At 34.9% G+C, this 24870-nt stretch overlaps 1 protein-coding gene, 1 long non-coding RNA gene and 1 gene segment (V, D, J or C); all 3 read left to right on the top strand.

The window, feature by feature from the left end:
- The first annotated feature begins 28 nt into the window (after positions 1-28).
- LOC125268163 (M1-specific T cell receptor beta chain) lies at positions 29-24870 on the top strand. The gene is made up of 9 exons (XM_048190259.1): positions 29-158; positions 248-556; positions 2866-3162; positions 5720-5850; positions 17734-17800; positions 23570-23917; positions 24033-24050; positions 24172-24275; positions 24469-24870. The coding sequence occupies exons 1-9, from the start codon at positions 110-112 to the stop codon at positions 24481-24483; spliced, it is 1338 nt and encodes a 445-aa protein (XP_048046216.1). The 5' UTR covers positions 29-109; the 3' UTR covers positions 24484-24870.
- Positions 2461-4066, top strand: LOC125268953. The segment is given in 2 exon segments: positions 2461-2675; positions 2866-4066. Coding segments are annotated over 2 exon segments (396 nt in total).
- On the top strand, positions 4669-7065 carry LOC125268961. The gene is made up of 3 exons (XR_007185006.1): positions 4669-4852; positions 5720-6571; positions 6662-7065. It is a non-coding gene; the product is annotated as an uncharacterized LOC125268961 (long non-coding RNA).

The raw sequence follows: 24870 nt of genomic DNA, 5'->3' as shown, positions 1-24870 counted from the left end.
CTTGGGTATTTAAGCACTGGCAAGTGACAGAATACAGGATATTACAAGCATCCCTCTCTCTAATGCCTCTAAACATCTGTTTCAATCCTTATAACGCTGTACTTCAGAGATGTGTGAGGTTGCTTTTAGGCTGGGCATTTTTCTCATCATATTTTTAAGTATGCTAACAAAGTTATATAAATAATTCTATTATTTAATGAATTTTGATGGATACTTTTCTAATATTTTAATAATATTTTCTCCACAGGGACTGCAAATTGTGTACAGTTTGAAAAGTCTCCAAATTTGATTGCCAATCAAAATGACAAGGCAGAGATCAACTGCAAGCATGATGACAATAACTTAGTTGTCATGTTATGGTATCGACAACAGAGAACAGGCATGCCTCTAGATCTAATCGGCTATGGCTACACAGGATCTCCACCAAACCCTGAGCCTGGATTCACAGAGCGATTTACACAAACTAGACAGAACACAATGACAGGATCTCTAACCATCTCAGACCTCACTCTGTCAGACTCGGCTCTTTATTTTTGTGCTGCTAGTACACGGTGCTGCAAAATCAATTTTTACTAACAGAAAAACCCTCTACTTCTAAGATATGTTTTCCCCCCAGCTTCATGTTGCTGTAAAAGATTTAGATTTGATTCTAACTCATGTGGTGAACCACTATCAGGTGTGTTACACAAACCATGATACACAAACTGCCAGTACTAAATGAGCTTCCTTTCAGGTGAGAAGTAATCAAGAAGCAATGGAAAATTCACTAAGAATGAATTGCATCTGCTTTTAGCGCTGTTTATTTGCACATGCATATGCCTTCCATTTTAGTGTCTGATTTATTGAAGAAATTACACAAATCATGTAACCATATGTGCTAAACACAATTAGCAAGTCAGTTTTTGACCTTGTTATATCTGAGTGCTAGATTGTGGAGGATGCAGCAGATGACTGCACTGTGTTATTGACCAATTTTGGACCATCCCTCCCTACAAACCTGTTTCAGTTTATCAATATTTCTGGATCGTCTTGATAGCACAGTCCTCTTTAGGTTATGCCACAGCATCTCAGTTGGCTTAAAGTCAGGAAAACACATATTTTTTTCAACCATTCTTTAGTTGGTTGGTTTAATTCATTGTCTTGTTGAATTGCCCAACCTCTCTAAAGCATGAAGTCATGAACTACTGTCCTGACAGTTATCCTGTAAAAATACACTTTTGAATTCAATGTTGCTTCAGTGGTTATGTGTTGTTCTTTCATCAACACTATTCTTATTCATTGTTTTTTGGTAATGGACACAGGAACAAAGACTTTCACAGTTTTCAGTTTTTAGTTTTCTGGAGGTCTTTTGCTGTTGACCTTGAGGTTCTTTCTCACCTCTTTGCCTGTTGTGTTTTTTAGAGTAAACTTTGCAGGATGCCCACTCCTAAAGAGAGGATTTTCTACATTTGTAGACAGGGTATCTTACTGTGTATTCATCCAGGTATTTAGCAATGATTTCATAGCCAACTTTCTGTATCTCTGAAAATGCATTTTTAAGGTCCTTTGAAACCCTTTGTGATTGTGGCAGGCTTCACGCTAAACAACACACTAAAGAGCAAATTTGTCAGTAGCTAAGCTTTGTATGGCTTTATTTAAAAGGCAGGGCACCTGTGGGACCCACACTGCAGTTAGAAATGCTGTATAAGTGCAGTTCATTATTACTTCATGTTAACTAATGCAGTTAACTAATGTTACCTAATGAACCTTACTGTAAAGTGTTACCGAATATTTATTAATCTTTGTTAATGTTAGTTAATAAAAATAGTCATTCATTGTTTGTTCATGTTACTTCATGGTGCATTAACTAACATAAATACAACATTTGATTTTAATAATGTATTAGTAGATGTTGAAATTAACAATAAGATTAATAAATGTAGAAGTATTGTTAATTGTTTTTGTTAACTAAAGTAGATAAATAATGATAACTAATGAAACCTTATTGTAAAGTGTTACCGAATTTTGCTATATGTCATTTATATTACATCTAGATGAAATTTGCATTAAATGCTGCACACAGAAACAGAATTTGAATATTCTGTATTTTTATAAGTTAACAAAATGAAAAAAAAAAAAAGAAGCAACGTTAGAAAGACACACCTCTCGATACATGCACCTCTCGATAGAAATAAATCTTGTGATGTTATTTCCATCAAGAGGTGCATCAATTTTTGGTCAAGATCTTGTATTGACAATGCAAGAGGTGAGCAATCTGTAAAGTCTACTCCAGCACATCCCAAAGACTTTTAATGAAATTAAGGTCTGAACTCAGAGGTGCCAGTTCATGTGTGAAAATGATTCTTCATGCTCTCTGAATCATTCTTTCACAATTTTAACCCTGGTGAATCTTGACATTGTCATCCTGGAATACGGCCATGATGTGTCTTCCTACATGGTTGTTTAAGAAATGAAAAGCTACACACTCCATCTTTAAGGGTTAAAAGAACCATTCAGTTTTGTTTGAGCAATAGCCACCAATCATCATCTGCATCATCTGCAATGCACAGCCCCTCCTCTTAGAGTCTCTTACTTTTTGCTACTTACATTTTGACTTGAACTTGGCTCAATCTACAGAGAGATGATGAACCGCATCTCCATACTTCTACTCAAATGGGTCCTTATTATCTGTCAAAGTGAGTATCATATCTGTAATATGGATGTTTACATATTACGAACAACAGAAGCTTGTCAAATTTAGAACCCCTTCTTTATTTATTCAAGACAAACAACTTATTCAAGACAATCACATTTTAGTCAAATATGCATGATCTTATTCCTTAAAGTACTGGTTCAGTTAATTATCTAACATTTTTATTTCTGTAGGTCAGACATCAGCTCACGTCGTGCTTCAGTCGACACGTTTCATGACAGCAGTACCAGGAGCTAAAGTGACTTTAGACTGCAGCATGGCAGCAGGAGTTAGCATGAGTAGTTACACTATGTTTTGGTACAGGCAAGTCCATTATGGACAGCCTGTAGAATTTATTATAAAAGAGTATGATAAACCAACACAGAACTTTGAAGCCATTCTAAACACAAAGGACAACTTGTTCAGCCTGATTGTCTCAAACCTCACTGTGCAGAAGGACAGTGGCACATATTACTGTGCTGCAAGGCACAGTGAAGCCAGAACTGTGCACACTCTAACAAGAAGCTTGATATAATTGACACCTGGTTTATGATAAACTTTGCTCTAAGGATATCCTGGTTAAAAGCTCTTGTGGTTACAAGACATGGAAAATTCTGTAATCCATTGGCTGCAGTGCTACTAAATAAAAGAAATGCTAACAACCTTTTCACTCGCAATTTTTTAGTCAAAATTTTCATTGGAGTAACAAGCTACTTTGAGTTGTCCATCATATAATAAAGTTCCAAACATAAGAACATACATTTGGAAGGAGGCTGATCATTCAGTCCTGTCAATCATCATCACAAGCTCATATAAGCAAGCTCATATACTGTAATTCTTCCACCATTCCTCTTCGAGCCCAAATCTTCTATTCCAATTTACCTCATTTTATCAAATTCCATAGTCTGCAGATCAGCTCTGAGCATGAGTCTACTTCCTTCTAAGGATGATGAGTCAAATTTGTTTACCTTTAATTCTATTTTGAACTGGACGGGCATTGAACTCATTAAAGTCATTTTAGTGAGTTCATTCATTTGAATGGTAAATACCTGTAAATACATAATTTTAAATTCTCTGCATCTTTGTTTTTGATGATGAACATTTACTTAAATGCTGCTCTTCATCATGTTTTCAACTCAAGACTTATTAGAATTTAGTATAAATATATCTGCTCAGGGGTGTGTTTCCTGTACAACGACATACAGTAACTCACTGCTTAACTACCATAGTACGATGCATCATTGAAGAAATCAACTAGTCATGACCGTTTCCCGAATCCGTATTGTCGCAAATTTGTCTTTCAACCACATTGGTTAATGAAGTCATGCAATTTGTGGAGTAATAACTTCTTTTAATGAATTTGTTTGAGATCGAATTAATGCTAGATTTTTTGATACAAATTATGGACATGGCATCTGAGGACTAATTCATTTCTTCTCAGTTATTTTGGTTTATTTCCAGATTCAATCATAGGATCGTTCTTACGTTCTAGAGCACATACGTACTGTACATGCACACCATTCAAAAATGGTGCTTCAAATCTCTCTACAAATTAAAAGACGTAAGTGACATTTGTGTATATATTCCAAATGAAAGATATAGATGAATGTCAGCTTACTTGTTTTTGCTTAAGATAAGGATTTATAAAGTTCACGTCATACAAACAATAACCACAGGTCGAGAGCTGTCAATACAACCACACAACTTTGCCAATGCTGTTTGTGAAATGTTCATTTGAACTATGGTTTCGGGAAACACTGACTCATTGAACTATGCTAATAATGACGGAATTGGCCAACGATACTTTTGGGAAACCCACCTCAGGTCAGTACTCACACTGAGATCTTCATTGATTTTATCCCTTAATAGCTACAATTAATTAGCCACTTTTTTTAGTAACTTGCAGTGTACTTCTCTGAAAATGGTATAGGGTGATTGTACTTTAACTTTATTGTACCTTTTTGGGTATTTTTACTCAAAATTATGAGTAGCTCATCTGTGCTAAAGAGGCGTGTTATTGGGGCTTGTGCTTTTCTTTTCACAGGAAGTTGACACTATCTGCCATACTGCAGACCCATAACTGTATAGGAAGTCAGTCACAGCATTGCTGAGAGCACCTCATTCATTAATGGGACAGAATGGAGCTCAGCCGGCTCATATTCACTTTACTGCTGACTGTCTGTAAGGCTACTGGATTTTGATTTTTTTTTTGTTTTTTACTTCAAACTTTTATTACATTTATACATTTCCTTGTAAAGAAGTACACCTTTTAAAAGGTGCATACTTTTAAAAAGAGCAATTACAGAAATAATATACTTTAAAATAATTTATTTTTGTGAAGAGAATTTAATGTTTTCACACATTTAATTGCGTGTTAGAGTTTAAATTTATATTAGATGCGATTAGCTGAACTTTAGAGTGTTTTTTTTTATACATAAGTAGGATAAAAGTACATATTTGTATGTAATTTCATATTTACATTTATTGTCTTTGATATAAAGTATAATGTAAAAATACTAACAAGTATTTTATGGTAAACTAAAATATACTGTAATGTAATTTCCATTGAAACTTGTATGCCTTATATTTAATTAAATATATTTGTAATTACATGTGTAATGATAAAGTTGGTACACTTAAATATATTAACTTTAAACAGAATATTGAATAACAAACTACAGTTAAAACCATAATCAAGTATTTTACATGCAAGGCTCTAATATAGTCACATCAGAATAAGTGTACTTCTTTAAAGCAGATTATTTAAAAAAATGATTTAAAATATACATTAAAGTAAAACTTTAAATTTTACATTATTAAAAAGTGTGTTTTTCAAAACTACTTTAGTGTGTTAAGAAATACAGTTATTTAAGTATACTCTCTTTAAATACATTTAAGTGGCTTTTAATTTCATTAATATATATGATATTATCTAGAAGTAAATTTTTTAAATATACTTTTAAGATCATTCTGTACAATAACCGTGCACTGGGTTACCAACAACATTATAGCAGTTATCTTTATCTTTTCAACTGTCCTGTTTTCCAGATAAATCCAATGGAGAAATTCGTCAATCCCCAGTCATCTTTGCCAAAAGCAGTTCTACTGTGACATTAACATGTGAACATGATAATCTCGATCACTACAGATTGTTCTGGTACAAGCAAGCAAAGGTGGATGTTGGTTTGACTTTACTGATGTTTTCTGCTGGCCAAAATATGGTGGAAATTGAAGCACCATTTAATACTCCTGATTCCAAATATAATGCAACCCGTACAGAAATAAAGATGTCCACGCTGCAGATTACGAAACTAGAGACTAAAGACTCGGCTCTGTATTATTGTGCCACAAGCACACAGTATCATATTACAGCTGCACTGCTAAACAACAACCACAACTCTAACACTGTGCCGAGAACAGGAGGATTGGAAAATGTAGACGTTCATCATTATCAGTTAGAATAATGAATGTGAATTGTGAATATTATTGTAATTACTTTCAAAGGTTGATACATGAAAAACAATTGTTTTACCATTTTGCAAGGTGGTATAAAATCTAATATCTTTAATATTAATAATTGGTATTTTTGTCTTTAAGTTGTAATCAAATAATTCAAGTCAAAACATAGTTTAATCAGTCTTCATTCTAGGTTAGAAAAAAGGGAAATGATTAAAAAGTTTAGATCAGTTAACGAAATTGCACTGTTTCACTCACTGTATGTGTACCACAAGGCTTCAATCTGTCATTTAAGATGTCATTTCCTGTTCCTTTTGAACAGAGACTCACTAAATAGGGCAGTCAAAATATATCTAGAAGGGGTAAGAGACAGAAAGGTGTTGACTGTCCTCTTTAATGTCATGGGACTGCTGTGTTTGGGGTTTATTTTCCTGCTAGTTATTAGTAAGTTTATCCAGACTGTTCTTTGAAGTCAAACATTTATGAAGAAATCTTATCTTAAGTTCATATAATCAATTGTTTTCTACCCAACAGGGACACTTAGATGGAATAACCATCACTCAGAATGATCAAGTTAGTAAAACTCAACTGATCGCTCAACGGGATAAAACAGTTACTCTAAAATGTAACCATGACGATAGCAGCTATTATTATATGTACTGGTACAGACAGAGGAAGTCAAGGTGAAATGACCCTTGTTGCTATTTCTTTGGGAAAAGATACAGTAGAAACAGTTGCCCCATTCACAGACACCAAACACATAATGAAACGACCTAAGATTGAAGAATCTTCGCTGGAGATCAAGGATCTAGTAGAGGAAGACTCAGGCATTTATTTCTGTGCCTCTAGCATTACACAGTACCTTAACTTAGTCGAACACCTGAACAATAACCCCAATCTGAGCCACAATGATAAGAAAAAAATACATCATAAATGTGGTTGTGGGATATCCTATTTTTGATCTCTCCAATCATATGACAAAGGGAAATAATTACATAAAATCTAAAAAATATACATGCATGAAAATAATGAATATATTAGTTAAACTGAATATATTTGTAAATCCTGAAAAGTAGTTGTAAATTTGAATATCTACACTTAAATGTATTCATGCATATTATATAATCAAAATATATAAAGGTAAAAATACTTTTACTGTCTAATTTGGAACTCCTACAAATCTGTATGTCACTTCATTTGGAAATTTATGCTTAGCTCTTTCAAATAGAGGAGTTTGAGGAATAATGACATAATATACTTCAGAAAATAAATATATAAATTATCATACTTTTATTTAAATGCATGTGTGTTAATATAATATATTTCTTATGAATTTAAGTTAAATTTAAAGTACTAAATTGAGTTATACATGTCTGTTGCACTGCTTAATATGCAATATCAACAGTTAACACTGTATATACCTTAGATACACTCAACTTTTGGCCCTCTAGTGGTTAAAAACGAAACTGCATGCATGCATTTTGCGGAGGATTATTATTTTGGTTGTGCGTCGGCTCTGCGTGACTGTGCGGATGAATATGGTTATTAACAATGTAATAAAATAAGAGGAAGAAAGAAAGAAAGAAAGAAAGAAAGAAAGAAAGAAAGAAAGAAAGATGATTTTACTTCTCAACTTCTCATAATACATTCACTAGGCTACTAGGCTTAAGAGATATAACCAGTTTAGATGGAAAGGATCTCAGGATCTCAAGCGGACTAGCTGAAGACATCACTGCAGCTATACCCATTAACAGACACCATAGGCTACTAACTTGAAAATAAATGCCAGCACAGCGCTACAACAACCATAATGACAAGACCTTTCACAACAGTTATTGCTTTACAATGAACTCTGTTAGAGAGATACATATGGCAGTTTATTATATATTCAATAAAATAGCTTACTTACCTGCTAAAACTCCATCTCCGGCGTCGCTTTCACAACATTTAAAATCCCTCAGTTCTCGCCATCTCCGAAAAGCCAAGCCGACGATGATTCTCGTTTTTTCAAGCAGACTCTCCTCTGTTCGGCGTTTGTTTAAAACGGGTGATTACCCGGAGGTTCATAATAGGCTAGCTGCTCCATGTCAACCTTTCTGCTAGTTGTGACTACTAACCTATGTCACTCCCACACCAGACGTTTGTCAAAGTAGCCGGAGCATCTATTTTCTATTTACAGATATGACGAGACACGCACGGACGAGTGACGTAGCCTATAATCCCCGCGAAAACCATCCCGCCCATTCTAAAATAAACACTTAGCTAGCATAAGGCCGTGTGTCCACCAAAGCGTTTTTAGCCAGCTGAAAACGCTAGGCGCTCTGCTTAAAACGCCCGTCTGTGAGCGCTTGAGAGCGCTTCTGCAGCGCAGCGTTTTTTTCTATGTTTTTTTTCCGTTGAGACGCTTTGTTGCTATGATACGGAATATCCGCGGCACTGTTACTTATAACTGATTTTGCAGGTAATTTGTTTCAGACTTAAAATGTAAACACAATGTGAAATTACTTTGCTATGTATTTTCGGAGAGCAGCAATATTAATTCCTCATCCATTTTGTTCCGTTCTCTGTTTGTTTTTTGTTGTTGTACAGCAAGAATGTTGTGACGGTTGGCCGGTGTAGTATTTACCCGCCCCTCCTCCACTCTGATTGGACGGCTGGCTAAAAAGTGACAGTGATGAGCGCAGCGTTTTACTCAAAGTTGAACATTCTTCAACTCGAGGCGACCAGTAAAAAACGCCCAGCTCTCAGCGCTTGAGCGTGAAAAAGACGCTCAGCGCCTCGTTGCGCTCCTGGCGTTTAAAAAACGCGGCGCTCCCATTGAAAACAATTGAAAAAGTATGCTAGCAGCTGGAAAAAACGCTCTGGTGGACACGGGGCCTAAGTTTAGTGAAGCAGAATAAGAAAATAACACGTTTCGGAAGAAGAACTGGTGATATATTGACTCATTCGGCTATTTAAAGGTTGTTAATTTTGAGTATCTTTAATCTATTATTATTTTAATATTTTTATTGCTAAAGAAATGTACATTTATAACATTTGGCATTAAACTGAATCTTGATTACATCTCCTGACTGCTGTAATCCATCTCTCTGTTTTCCCCCTTTTTCTTCTAACTATATGACATATGAGAAAATTATGGCACTGCATTAGTTGCTTAATGTTTCAGTAAACAGAACGAGTCTGAGTTTTTGATATGTTCAAGTGAATGATTCAATGAGTTACTCAAAAAAGACAGACATTTGATGCCATCAGACAGTCTAAACAATAATAATAATAAAAAATCCCAGTGGACCAAATATCTGTTCTCTCGGAGAGCTGTTCAAATTCTTAATATAATCACAAATAGGCTATCTATTCAGATTAAGAATTATATTTTCATAAAAAAAAAAAAAATTACCCATTGATAAAATGTCAAACAGGAGGACTCTTGATCACAAAAGCCCCCCAACACTAACAGCTTGGCTTTGGAAATCATAAATCATTTGCAATCTTATCTCTACATCTGCACTCAGACATGTGTTCATAACCACATAAAACAGATGCATGTAATTATAATTTATTAAATGTTCTTGTCTTTTAATCTATAACAGTGTGCTCTTCATACAGTATATGGCAATAATACAGACACCTTTCAGAAGAGCAGTACAGTTTAATATGAATTAATCATCCTCTGGATTAAAGATCATATGCTGACCTCTGCAGGATGATATGAGTAACTTTAGTGCTCTTACTTTACTGTATTTTACAGCACCAGATGAAATCATATCTTGATATATTTCCACACTTCACCACTGTAATCTCTGATTATTGTGAGCAATAAAAATGTTTAAATGTTGCTCTATCTTTGTTTCTGATTTGTTTAGCATTTTTCTATTGCCAGATGGGATAAAGTAAGCATTATTTTATCATATTATATAGTAGGCTATAAGAATACTGTTACCACTGAGTAAAAGTCACTAAAACACCATTTTCAGGATTTTAATTTTAAAGGATGCTGTAATGTTTAGAAAGATTGAGATTTTTTAAAACTGTGCTATGACTGAAATCAATGGAGTTATTAAAGAGCAGTTAATAAAGAGATATTAACTGCTTTATTGATCCCTCTGTGGTACTAATTGTTACCATATGTGACCCTGGACCACAAAACCAAGTCACACGGGTATATTTTTAGCAATAGCCAATAATACATATGGGTCAAAATGATCAATTTTTCTTTTATGCCAAAAATCATTAGGATATTAAGTAAAGATCATGGTCTATGAAGATATTTTGTTAATTTCCTACCATAAATATATCAAAAATGTATTTTTGTGAGTGGATATGCATTGCTAAGGACTTCATCTGGACAACTTTAAAGGCAATTTTCTCAATATTAGATTTTTTTTTTTGTTGTTTTTTGTTTTTTGGCACCCTCAGATTCAAGATTTTCAAATAGTTTTTCAATTTTCCAAATATTGTCCTATCCTAACAAACCAAACATCAATGGAAAGCTTATTTATTTAAAATATTGACCCTTTTGACTGGTTTTGTGGTCCAGGGTCACATATGGCAGTTGTTTTATCACAGAGAGAGCTCATGCATTTCTGTATTTTTTTTTTTTTGTCTTTACGTTAAATAGATCTTGTTAATTAGAGTTATATTTATGTTACGTACATTTACACAATATTGCGAAAATATATTTTGCTAATTCATAATATAATGGAATTGCGGTACTGCATTTCTTCAGCTTTTAGAAACTTGCAATTGCAGACATTCATTTATTTGGAAATGTTTATAAAAATACAAGTGTATTTATGTATTTGTAACAATTTTGATTCATGTTTTTTCAGGTATTAATTTATAACATATACTTACTCTAGGGTTAGGGTTAGGATTAGGTTTGGTTTAGGGTTAGTTGCATGTAATTATGCATAATTAACAATATGAAAGCGCTATATAAATGCATCATTCATTCTGTCATGTTTCCGCCAACTGCTGCTTCCTTCCACTCCCCACCAGAGGTCTCCGTTTCACCATTAAGACTTTTTCATTGCACACTCTGGACTACATTTCCCACAATTCCCCAGCTAGGCACTGATTACACTCACACCTGTTTCCCATCAGGTTCCCTTTATAAGCTGCACACTCTGAGGGCTCAGGCGTGGCAGCCATCTTGGCTGAGGGCTCAGGAAGGTATGCTGAGACATGACGGGGCTCTGGAAGGTAGTGATGGGAAACCGAGGCTTTATGAAGCGTTTGATGCTTTCATCAAATTGTTTATTGTTTATACAAAACTGTTTATTACTCAATGCTTTTAACACAGTGTGCATTAGCGACATCTGGTGGCCAGACTTATTTTCTCCATATCTAACAAATCAAGGAGAAGATCTACGGTTTGAAAAAGCATGTGACCAAAGCTTCGGAAATCCGTGACATACAGAATCACTCTTGTCTTGGATCATTCAATCTGTAATCTACACTAAACTCATCTAAATTATTTTGTGACAATGAGACCACTAGTTTGGTCATTGGATTCTCATATTGATCAGTAATATAAATATATATGGTCATAATTGACAGGAGCAGTTGAAGAAATATTTTGGCTGTTTAACCCTTATGTTCTTAACCTTTATGTATGCATTTTCCTTTTATGCATCAGCTGAAGTGTCATTTTGTTTTTCAAACCAGCCCTCCCGATTTTCCGATACTGCATGACATTTGAGCTTCAAACATCATCAATCACGTGGTATTGTCATTTCGATACAAGCATTGGTACAGTGTGTGATACAACTGTGCCTTGAAAACTGCGTCGGAGCATTGGAGTCCCGGTATCAACCGTCCCATCACTACTGGAAGGTCTGCTGAGACGTGACGGGGCTCTGGATGATCTGATGAGACGGGACGAAGCTCTGGAAGATCTGATGAGACGAGACGAAGCTCTGGAAGATCTGATGAGACGAGGCTCTGGAAGATCTGATGAGACGAGGCTCTGGAAGATCTGATGAGACGAGGCTCTGGAAGATCTGATGAGACACGACGGGGCTCTGGAAGATCTGATGAGACGAGACGAAGCTCTGGAAGATCTGATGAGACGAGGCTCTGGAAGATCTGATGAGACACGACGGGGCTCTGGAAGATCTGATGAGACGAGACGAAGCTCTGGAAGATCTGATGAGACACGACGGGGCTCTGGAAGATCTGATGAGACGAGAAGAGGCTCTGGAAGATCTGATGAGATGAGACAAGGTTCTGGAAGAGCTGATGAGATGAGACGAAGCTCTGGAAGATCTGATGAGACAAAGCTCTGGAAGATCTGACGAGACGAAGCTCTGGAAGATCTGACGAGACGAGATGAGGTTCTGGAAGATCTGATGAGACGAGACAAGGCTCTGGAAGAGCTGATGAGACGAAGCTCTGGAAGATCTGACGAGACGAAGCTCTGGAAGATCTGACGAGACGAGATGAGGTTCTGGAAGATCTGATGAGACGAGACGAGGTTCTGGAAGATCTGATGAGAAGAGACAAGGCTCTGGAAGAGCTGATGAGACGAAGCTCTGGAAGATCTGATGAGACGAAGCTCTGGAAGATCTGATGAGACGAAGCTCTGGAAGATCTGACGAGACGAGACGAGACGAGACGAGACGAGACGAGACTCTGGAAGATCTGACGAGACGAAGCTCTGGAAGATCTGACGAGATGAGACGAGACGAGACGAGACTCTGGAAGATCTGATGAGACGAAGCTCTGGAAGATCTGACGAGACGAGACGAGACTCTGGAAGATCTGACGAGACAAAGCTCTGGAAGAGCTGACGAGACGAAGCTCTGGAAGATCTGACGAGACGAGACGAGACGAGACTCTGGAAGATCTGACGAGACGAGACGAGACGAGACTCTGGAAGATCTGACGAGACGAGAAGAGGCTCTGGAAGATCTGACGAGACGAGACAAAGCTCTGGAAGATCTGATGAGATGAGACGAAGCTCTGGAAGATCTGACGAGACGAGACTCTGGAAGATCTGATGAGATGAGACGAAGCTCTGGAAGATCTGACGAGACGAGACGAAGCTCTGGAAGATCTGATGAGATGAGACGAAGCTCTGGAAGATCTGACGAGACGAGGCTCTGGAAGATCTGATGAGGTGAGACTCTGGAAGATTTGCTGAGACAGGAGCTCAGAAAAGCCCTCCAGGGCGCTGACTGGAATGTTCTTTTTGGTCATGTTAAGACAGACAGGAAACTCTGGGACGACCACGAGGCTGGATTCTAGGACTGGACTAAACACTGGACTGGACTCATAGATTAAAGCAGGCTCTGGAGCATATTCAAAGGACTGGAGCAGGCTCTGGAGCAGACTCATGGATTGGAGTTGATGTGTGCGCAGCCCACACACACCCAATAGCAGTGGCCATAATGGATATATATTACTACATATGATTACTATAGTAAGTACATGTAATGTATGTAAAAACAAACAAACACTAAAAGTGTTACTAAAAGAATAATCAGTAACACTTAAGAATAAGGTCTCATTAATGCATTAACTAACAATGAGTAATACATTTGTAACCGTATTTTAAAGTAATATTTATTATTATTATTTAATATTTTTAATATTAACATTGTATAAACACAACAGTTCATTGTTAATTCAGGTCCAATAAATACTATTAACAGATACAATTTTTTACTTTAGTAATGTATAGTAAATGTTAAAATTAACATTAACTAAGATTAATAAGATTAACTTTGTTAACAAATGTATTTAAGTTATGTTAACCAATGGAACCTTCCCTGAAAAAAAAATAACATCTAAATTAACTGTTTTTATTCAAGTCAAAAATATTATTTAATATCAACCAAAATGCATTAATATGTGCTAAAAAAGATTTTTTGGGGGTTGAAACAAGTTAAAAATAGCTCTTTTAGGTAACACTTGCATGTTACCACTTCTTACAATAAAGTGTTAAAGTGTTACAGAAGTGCCTTACAGACTTAAAACATAGAGCAGATACAGTACTTGTATTCTCACCTCTGATGATTGTTACATATGGATGTGGGAGGGGCCGGCAAACTGTCATAGAGACATTTTTAGGTGGAGACATCTGCACCTGCCCAAATTCTCAGTAATCACAGAAATAGCAACATAGAGTTTATACAGATAGACATAAAAAAAGAACATGTGCAAGAGAATGATGAAAAATAAAGATAAAATGGGGGTTGGGGGGAGAGTGGGGGGAAAGAGAGCAAGAGAAATTTTTGTTTTTGTATAATGTTTTAGCACCGTGGGGACAGGGGGCCACGGTGATACAATCCCATAGAGCCGCCGTACAAAAACCTCCCTCCATGTACAGTCAATTATTAGACGGCGACAAAGAATAACATTGCAAAGATTTCTCATGGATTTCAACATTAAATATAACAGATATCTAGGACAGAAGGAGCAATAATATTTTAAGTAATTCCCACATTTTAATGAATTTGAACACATTTTATTGGCGGTAAATACATGTATGTGTATTTGAAGTCGGACTTGATTGGATTATTTGATATTTTTCCTTGTGGCAAATAAATGTATATTTCACATTTACATGCTTTTACATCAAACAACCTCCTGGGAGACAAACTGTTATGGAATTAATGGACTTTTATATGACCATGGAAAAAGAGGATTCTAATGCAAACTTCGGAGCACTCATTAACGATGTGCCTCTGGCTCACAAGCGTACTTTGGAAATGGAACAAAACTGACAGTTTTAGGTAAGTTTACTTGATTTAATTGATTAAATGCTCTTACTGTCTAGTGTTCGAATATTGTCCTTCCATTTATTATGACTCGACCATGAAAGCAGTAGGGAAGGGGCCCATTCAAAAAAAGCTTTAACTATTAGTAACATCTGACACTTGTGTCATAAATTTGTGCATACAATCTCACTGTGACAATGCATATCAAGCCTACTTCGGAGCTGGAACAAAATTAACAGTTGTAGGTAAGAGACACTTTTGACTATACTAAAATGAAGGCCTATGCGACAAAAATATTTGTTGAGCTCAAGTGGCTGATGATTGTCCATTAAAGTAAAATATAGTATTCAATTTGAGACCCTTTTTGACATGACTGTTGTATGCTGTGCCAATTATGAAGCCTATTTTGGTAGCGGCACCAAATTAACTGTTCTTGGTAAGTACTACTTCAACTTCAGTTGGAAGCTTGTACGCATTTACTTTCTTGTCTTTTGAGTTGATAATTTAACGTAACATGTTTGAAAATATAAAATGTGTATTTTGGGAGAACAATGAGGGAAAAGATATCACAACACTATAAAAAGAACTACATACAAGTTTAGTAAATGTAAGGGTTATGCAGTCAAAGTAATTTTATCAGTGAGCTGCATGCTGTGCTTTGGAAGTAGCCAGGCTTTCTTTGGTGAAGGGACAAGATTGACTGTTCTAGGTAAGTAAAATGTAAATGTAAAAGACAATTCAAATAATGCCTTTGACACGTATAATTACCAATGGGAATTGCATAATATAGTGGAGTACATTTTTGTAAGCTAGAAGTTAGTGATACGGTCTTGATACTCTGTGCTCAAACACGCAAGCATACTTTGGAAGCGGCACCAAACTTACTGTTTTAGGTAAGAAAAACAATGTTTCTAATTTTAAATCTTCTAGAAATACTAAGTGGAATGACACAACTTCAAAAATAGTTGCCAAAGTAATATCTTCATTGTGTCTGATGATTGATTGAGTTTGTTCGTGACTAGGTTTTAAAACATCAAAGATTTGCAAAGTATTGTTAGATAGTGTCTTTGTATCATGTTTTATTGTTTAAGTTGTTCCTTATCGAAGTTGTTACAGCCAGTGTCAATTAGTAGAAAATCTTTAGTGGAGTTTTTTACCATCAATCGACATCAGTGTAATCAGTACAGTCCTGCACACTTTGGCAGTGGAACTAAACTTACAGTAACAGGTGAGACATTTTGACTGAATTTGTTGGATTAATATTATTAGGTGCTGAAGTTTGTGGATAATTCTTTTGGGAACAAGTCTGTAACCAGCTGTTGATTAGTGTTCAGACCTGGCACATATCATAGACATTTTATTAGTGCATTCGTATGCTGTGTCTACTACTGGACAGGCTCATTTTGGTGAAGGAACAAAGTTAACTGTACTTGGTAAGAAACACACTTCATACTATTTAAATGGCAATGCTTAATCAAATATTGAGGCTTCTATTCAAAATTTCTGATTACAGTTACTGTGTGTAGATGTTGTTCAAACTTTATATTAGAGTTAATGCATTTTGAGTTTTTTCTGACCCCAAATTTTTATTTGCATTGAAAAAATGGCTCTTTATTGTGGAATTAGTGATGGCATATGGATAGTATTAAGAGTAGAGGAGGTTTTATCTGTAGCGTAGAATCAGTGTGAACAACTACGACCCTGCATACTTTGGTAAAGGAACCAAACTCACAGTTCTAGGTAAGAAATATTTTGCCTTAATTTTTCATAACTTGCTGCATCATTGCATGAAAACTAAGAAAAAATGTCTCTGATGACTCCTTCACTGATATGATTTGATATTAGGCTTCAAGAAACATTGTGTAATTTTATCAGTTGCAAAAAGAAGTCAAATTAGTAAAAATCATCTTCCTCGTTGTAGATAAAATGGCCAAGTAACATTTCTGAAGCCTCAATGTTTAGACAAATCGCATGACTTAAGTCCACAAAGTCTGAGTAATTTTATTAGTGCACATGTGTGCTGTGACTCTGGTGGAGGTGCACAAGCTTTCTTCGGCGATGGAACAAAGTTAACAGTTCTTGGTAAGACATAAAACTAAAGTTATATTGCTAAGCTGACATTTACAAAAATGTTGTAAATATTAGAAATACCTTAAAGTTCAATATATAAGAAATGGCTTGAGGAAGTTTCATCTGTAGCATAGAATCAGTGTGATCAGTACGACCCAGCATACTTTGGAAACGGCACTAAACTTACAGTTCTAGGTGAGTAAGTCAAAAATCTTGATGTTCAGGCCTAAAGATATGTTATTTATTGAGTAGACTATGTAGAATCTTCAAAATAATAATCTGTGTGTATGACATAGACATAGCATTTGCTTTGGCGTCTTGGGTAAATTTGTTAGTGCACATGAGTGCTGTGACTCTGGTGCTTCTCAGGCTTACTTTGGCAGTGGAACAAAGTTAACTGTATTAGGTAAGAAAAATCTATTTTTACAATTAAGTCAGATAATATGAGTGGCAAAGTCTACATGATCATTTCAACCAAGCATATGGGGGAAACAACACTAAACTTACAGTTCTAGATGAGTAAATCAAGTATCTTGATGTTCAGGCCTAAAGAAATGTTATTTATTGAGTAGACTATGTAGAATCTTCCAAAAAATATTGTGTGTATGACATAGACATAGCATTTGCTTTGACATCTTGGGTAAATTTGTTAGTGCACATGTGCACTGTGACTCTGGTGGTTTGCAAGCTTACTTTGGCAGTGGAACAAAGTTAACTGTATTAGGTAAGAAAAATCAATTTTTATAATTATGTCAGATAATATAAGTGGCAAAGTCTACATGATCTCAACTATAGCTGAGGTTTTAACTGTAGCTTAGTATCAGTGTGAACACTGGCACTCCTGCATACTTTGGCAAAGGCACTAAACTTACAGTCCTAGGTGAGTAATTTCAGTATTCTGTGTGATATCTTATCGATATATGTAGCTATGCGATGTTTAGGTATTTACTAACTTTAATATGCAATGAATCTTCTAAATTATGCTGTCTTTGTATTATATTTATGAAATGACTTTAATGAGCACACTGGCAATAAGTAATTCAAGTAAATTTGATTGATATAGTTGAGCAGCATTCCTGAGGCATTTAAGTTAAAACAGAAATGGCATTTGCTGCTCCTGAGTGAATTTGTTAGTGCACATGAGTGCTGTGACACTGGTAATTATCCAGCTTACTTTGGCAGCGGAACAAAGTTAACTGTATTAGGTAAGAAAAAACATTTTTTTTTTAATTATGTCAGATAATCTGAGTGGCAAAGTCTACATGATCTTGACTATAGCTGAGGTTTTAATTGTAGCTTAGTATCAGTGTGAACACTGATCCTGCATACTTTGGCAAAGGCACTAAACTTACAGTCCTAGGTGAGTAATTTCAGTATTCGGTGTGATATATAAAACCATATCAAGATATTACAGAAATGTAGCTGTGTGATGATTAGGTATTTACCGACTTTGATAAGCAAGGAATCTTCTAAGTTATGCTGTTCGTATTTTATACTTATAAAATGGTTTAAATGAGCATACTGGCAATAAGTAATTGAAGTAAATTTGATTGATATAGTTGAGCAGCATTCATGAGGCATTTAAGTTAAAACAGAAATTGCAGTTTGCTGCTCTGAGTGAATTTGTTAGTGCAAATGAGTGCTGTGACTCTGGTACTTATCCAGCTTACTTTGGCAGCGGAACAAAGTTAACTGTATTAGGTAAGAAAAATCATATATATTTTTTTAAATTATGACAGATAATTTGAACGGCAAAAATCTACATGATCTTGACTATAGCTGAGGTTTTAACTGTAGCTTAGTATCAGTGTGAACACTGGCGAGCCTGCATACTTTGGCAAAGGCACTAAACTTACAGTCCTAGGTGAGTAATTTCAGTATTCTGTGTGATATATAAAACCTTATCAAGATATTACAGAAATGTAGCTATGTGATGATTAGTTATTTACTGACTTTAATATGCAATTAAGATTCTAAGTTATGCTGTTCGTATTTTATACTTATATACAAATTGAAATAAATTTGATGGATATAGTCGAGCAGCATTCATGAGGCATTTAAGTTGCATAACCTGCATTTGCCACACTGAGTGAATTTGTTAGCGCACATGAATGCTGTGACTCTGGTGGTTATCAAGCTTACTTCGGCAGTGGAACAAAGCTAACTGTTCTGGGTAAGAATATTCAAAAGATATTCATTCTACTTCATTGATTGCCATTGGCATGTCTATGCTAAACAGTAAAGCACAATGCACTTATGGCAAATGGAAGTTAATAATTTGAATGTTGCTATGTGATATCTAAAATGATATTAAATTGAAATTAATTGAATTGGAATACTTCTCAGTAATCTTGAGATAATCATTCTTTAAAATGAAGTTAGATGTATCGAGGTGAGTAGCATAGTTCATGATTTTGACTATCTGAGGTATTAACAGTTGCATAGAATCAGTGTGACCATGGGTAGTGAAGCACACTTTGGCGAAGGTACTAAACTTACAGTCCTAGGTGAGTAATTTGCTTAATATTTATGAACTTACAAGGATATTTAGAAACGTACACTGCCTATTTGATGTTCAGTTATTTTTTTGAGAACTTTCAAGATTATATTATTTTATATCTCTTGGATGTATACATTATATAGCAAATTACTTGTTCTATAGTACTGTAGGTTTTGTTATGATATTCGCAGTACATTCAAGCAAAAACAGAAGCTAGGCTTTAGCATTTGGTGTCTTGAGTAAATTTGTTAGTGCACATGTGTGCTGTGACACTGGTGGTGGTCAGGCTTATTTCGGCACTGGAACAAAGTTAACTGTACTGGGTAAGAAACATCAAACACTTCTATGCTATTTAATTGATTGGCATTAATAACATTTGTATGTTAGACTTAAAGCACAATGTGATTTGTTTTGCATTAGAGGAGGTTATTAACAAAAGTAACCTAAAGTCACCTAAAATTGATGATTGATGAACTGGGAGTTCTCGAGAATCTAATTATGTCTTTAAAATTAGGTTAGATATAGTAGGATAGGTTGCATTGTTTATATGAATCTAACTGTAGCTAAGGTTTTAACTGTAGCATAGAATCAGTGTGAACTCTGGATATGCTGCACACTTTGGTGATGGCACTAAACTTACAGTTTTAGGTGAGTAATTTGAGTATTATGTGTGATTTCTAAAGCTTAATATTCAGGTACATAAGTTATCTAGGATTGTGGTGTTCTCGTGAATTAGAAGAACTAGAATAGTCTTTAAAAAAGTAGTTAGATGATACTGGGATAAGTGGCAATGCTTACATGCTCTGCAGTGTATTTGAAGTTTTAACTGTAGCTTAGAATCATTGTGAACAATCGCAGCCTGCATACTTTGGCAGTGGCACTAAACTAACAGTTCTAGGTGAGTAATTTCAGAATTATGTCTGATATTTATAATCTAATATTTTAATAGAATATCTAATTTTGGTATACATTTTGGTATGCATCAGAAGAAATGGAATAGGTGTAGTCTTTAAAAATGAATTTAGATATAGTGGGATAAGTTAGTCAATGTTCATATGATCTCCAGTATAGCTGAGGTTTTAACTGTAGCTTGGAATCATTGTGAACAATCTCAATCCTGCATACTTTGGCAGTGGCACTAAACTAACAGTTCTAGGTGAGTAAATTGAGTATTCTGCTATTTAAAAGATTTTTATAGGGTATCTAAAATGAGGGTGAATTAGAAGAATTGGACTAGTTAACTAATCTTTAAGAATAAATAAATAGTGGGATATGTTTACAAAATCTACACCATAGCTGAGGTTTTAACAGTAGCCTAAAATCAGTGTGAACAATGCCAACCCTGCACACTTTGGTGATGGCACTAAACTTACAGTTTTAGGTGAGTAATTTGAGTATTATGTGTGATTTCTAAAGCTTAATATTCAAGTACATAAGTTATCTAGGATTGTACTGTTCTCATGAATTAGAAGGTAATGCTTACATGCTCTGCAGTGTAATTGAAGTTTTAACTGTAGCTTAGAATCATTGTGAACAATCGCAGCCCTGCACACTTTGGCAATGGCACTAAACTAACAGTTCTAGGTGAGTAATTTAAGTATTATGTCTGATATTTATAATCTAATATTTTAATAGAATATCTAATTTTGGTATACACATGCATCAGAAGAACAGAAATAGGTTTAGTCTTTAAAATAGAAGTTAGATATAATGGGACAAGTTAGTCAGTGTTCATATGATCTCCAGTATAGCTGAGGTTTTAACTGTAGCTTGGAATCATTGTGAACAATCAATATCCTGCATACTTTGGCAGTGGCACTAAACTAACAGTTCTAGGTGAGTAATTTCAGTATTATGTCTGATATTTATAAACAAATATTTCAATAGAATATCTAATTGTGGTATACACATGCATCAGAAGAACTAAAATAGGTGTAGTCTTTAAAAATGAAGTTAGTTATAGTGGGATAAGTTAGTCAATGTTCATATGATCTCCAGTATAGCTGAGGTTTTAACTGTAGCTTGGAATCATTGTGAACAATCAAAGCCCTGCATACTTTGGCAGTGGCACTAAACTTACAGTTCTAGGTGAGTAAACTGAGTATTCTGCTATTTAAAAGATTTTTATTAGGGTATCTAAAATGAGGGTGAATTGGACTAGTTAACTCATCTTTAAGAATAAATAAATAGTGGGATATGTTTACAAAATCTACACCATAGCTGAGGTTTTAACAGTAGCATAAAATCAGTGTGAACACTGCCAACCCTGCATACTTTGGCAATGGTACTAAACTTACAGTTCTAGGTGAGTAAACAGAACATTCTGATCTTTAAGAACTTAAATTAGTATATCTAAAATGACAATGTTAATTAGAAGAACTGGAGAAGTGAACTTGTCTTAAAGAACAGAGTTAGATGTAGGAGAAGTGGCAATGTTACATGATCTCTATAGCTGAGGTTTTGACTGCAGCTTAGAATCAGTGTGAACTATAACAGTCCTGCACACTTTGGCGATGGCACCAAACTTACAGTTTTAGGTAAGAAAATATATTTTTGTTTGCTTGTCTCTTAGTATTTTATCAGTTTGTTGGTATGTTCTGTGAATTTGTGGGATAAATGTGAAAAAAGTATTTCTTAATACTGCAATTAATAAGTACAACTAAATCAAAACTGGCATTAGAGTCTGAGGTACCAGAATAACTGCCTTTAGGCAAGCTATTTGCTTTACTATCACTCAAATCATTCATAATGTTTAATTTGGTGATATGGAAGCTTTTTGTTTTTCTGAAAAGTTTTGATAAATTTATTGTATATGGTATTAAAAATCAGTGCCACTACAATTAGTCTGCAGCGGTGTTTAAAATATGCTTAGTGTTGTATTCAAGCGTTGTAGAAGACAATCAGTTTAAAGTGATAGGAAGAGTTTTACTGTAGCTGTTGAGCAGTGTGAACAACAGACCTGCATACTTTGGCCAGGGGACCAAACTCACTGTTCTAGGTAAGAAAGTAAATAATGTTGTTTTTTGAGTTTGTTTGGGATAACTGTGAAGTACTTGCATGGTCAGAATAGCTAATGTAAATTGCTGAATATATAGGTGTAGTTATACATACAGATCTGAGTGGTGTAGCTGTTCATTGGAAACTCTTGTTGTTTTGCACTATATGAATCAGTGTTTTATAAACCTGTAATAATATTACTATTCTGTATGCTCTATCAAGTAAGATTGTTCCAATGAGCTGCATATAACTGTGAGCTGGTGAGAGCAGATACATCAGTTTCATGTAAAGTTGTTTGTGGTTTTCCTGTTGAAGAAGCAATTGAGCACATAAACTGTAGAAATGCAACCTTATTATTCACTAGATTCCTTGTAGTAAAATACTCTGAATTGAGTGTAATATGGTAACATTATCCGGAAAAAGTTGTTAATAAACAGTGTTTTCACTCTTAATGTTTGTTGTGCACTGCACATATCCTGCAATTTCAGTGAGGGACCAAACTAACTGTTCTTAAGAATTTTGGGTCCCACTTTATATTAATTGTCTTTAATTACTGTACTAACAGTAATGTGTACTAACATTTAAATTAATCATTTGATACAATGTATTTATTATGTACATACATGTTTTTGTATTGTACTTAAATTATTATAAATCCTGCATGTAATTACATCTGTAATTAATGTATGTAATTACATTTATAATTACACTGTTGACACTTCCCTTACCTTTTAATCCACCCTTAAATCTAACCATACCAACAAACCTGTCCCTAACCTTGCTCATATCCCACCTCAATAGCATAAAAAAGTGTTTTACAATACAACGTGAACACTATAAGTACATTGTTTTTTTGTTTTTGTTTTTAAGTACAAAGTAATGACCGAATTTTGTATTGTGACTTTGACGTTTGCCTTACTCTGCTTTCAGTAATTGAGTTTGTTTTTGGGATTCAGGTTTTTATTTATTTTATAATAAGAAGAAAAAGAATAAGAAAAGGAAAAATAATGTTGACTTCATTAAAATGCATAATTCTTTGGATTAAGTTTTAGTAGACTGAAATGTCATGGGAGGAAACGGTCTCCAAAATTGTTCATGTATGATTAATTTATGTATTTCTAACTGTCATATGCTTATAATATTATTTTACAGATCCCAAGATTAAAGTCAGTGAAGAACAGGACTTAAATGTCACAATTATAAAACCCTCTGAAAAGGAGAGCTGTAAGAAGACAGTCACTCTTGTGTGTGTGGCCAAAGACTTCTACCCAGACCATGTGAGCATAACATGGATGGTTGGAGGCAAACCAAGAACCGAAGGTGTGGCGACAGACCCTAATGCCTTCCGAGAGCAAGAAACAGAACATTTCACCATATCCAGCAGACTTAAAGTCCCTAGAAAAGAATGGAACAACGAAAAAACCGAATTCAAATGTACATTGAAGTTCTATGATGGAAAAGACTATTTATACAAAGAAAATAAGGTCAATGGAATTGCAGGTATGCATTACAGATAAGTTAGATGAAAGATAAAAAAGACAGTGCTGAATGTGAATGTAATGTGTTTTCATATTTTAATATTTGGGTCTTCTAATTCATTATCATCTAATTGCAGGGAGTGGCTATACCCGAGGTAAGGATTTCCTATTTTCTTTTTGGATGTCTTTTTGCAAAAGATGAATGTTAAGAATTAGAGTCAAAGGTTGATCAGTAATGCTATGTTGAATAATATGATTTGTTCTCCTAATCTCCAGAGGACTATGTCAAATCATCACAGATGATAAAGTTGTCATACGGCGTGTTCATTGCTAAGAGTGCACTGTATGGCCTGGTCATCTTTGTGTATGTATGGCGAAAGGTAAGGCTGATTAACTTCTAATTAGTTTAAATAATAAATACATACATAAATACATAAGTATTGGAGGGATATTAGCATCATAAGCAACTTGGTTTGGTTACATGTTGAGATTAAACAACAGATAGATAGATAGATAGATAGATCTAACTTTTTTTCTGAATGTCTTAATTTTTATGTGATATTTGTTTTACAGGGTTCAGGAAAGTGAATGAACTGAACATGTCTGGATTGATGAAGTTACCAAGAAGACTCTCTCCATTTACTTTATCCAGGAGAAGAGATGCTGCATGACTGAAGATTCTCTCTAGTTTTTATTTCTCTCTTTTATTGCGCTCTTATGAATATTTATCCCAATGAAAGTGATGCTTCAGATCAGATTAATCATAAAATCTAGTTTTGCTACCCTGCTTTGATATTTTTTTCTTTTCTTGTTTCCTTGCTATTTAGTAAGAATTAATAATGAAAAGTATACTACTATAAATAGACTTAACAGAAGTTAATATAATTCATTATTTTACACATTGAGATTTACTGTTTTTTGTTTCTATTTTATTTTGTATTATAAATAACACAAATAAAATACATGACGCATGGA

The sequence above is a fragment of the Megalobrama amblycephala genome, linkage group LG5 (assembly GCF_018812025.1).
Source record: "Megalobrama amblycephala isolate DHTTF-2021 linkage group LG5, ASM1881202v1, whole genome shotgun sequence".
Lineage (NCBI taxonomy): Eukaryota > Metazoa > Chordata > Actinopteri > Cypriniformes > Xenocyprididae > Megalobrama > Megalobrama amblycephala.
The sequence above is the reverse complement of the archived record's forward strand: the minus strand, read 5'-3'. Positions and strand labels throughout refer to the sequence as shown.

Coding starts and splice junctions, on each gene's coding strand:
- LOC125268163 (XM_048190259.1), top strand. CDS start 110: ATGTGTGAGGTTGCTTTTAGGCTGGGCATTTTTCTCATCATATTTTTA. Junction 3,163..5,719: donor TTACTGTGCTGCAAGGCACA/GTGAAGCCAGAA, acceptor CCTGTTTTCCAG/ATAAATCCAATGGAGAAATT. Junction 17,801..23,569: donor CACTAAACTTACAGTCCTAG/GTGAGTAATTTC, acceptor ATTATTTTACAG/ATCCCAAGATTAAAGTCAGT.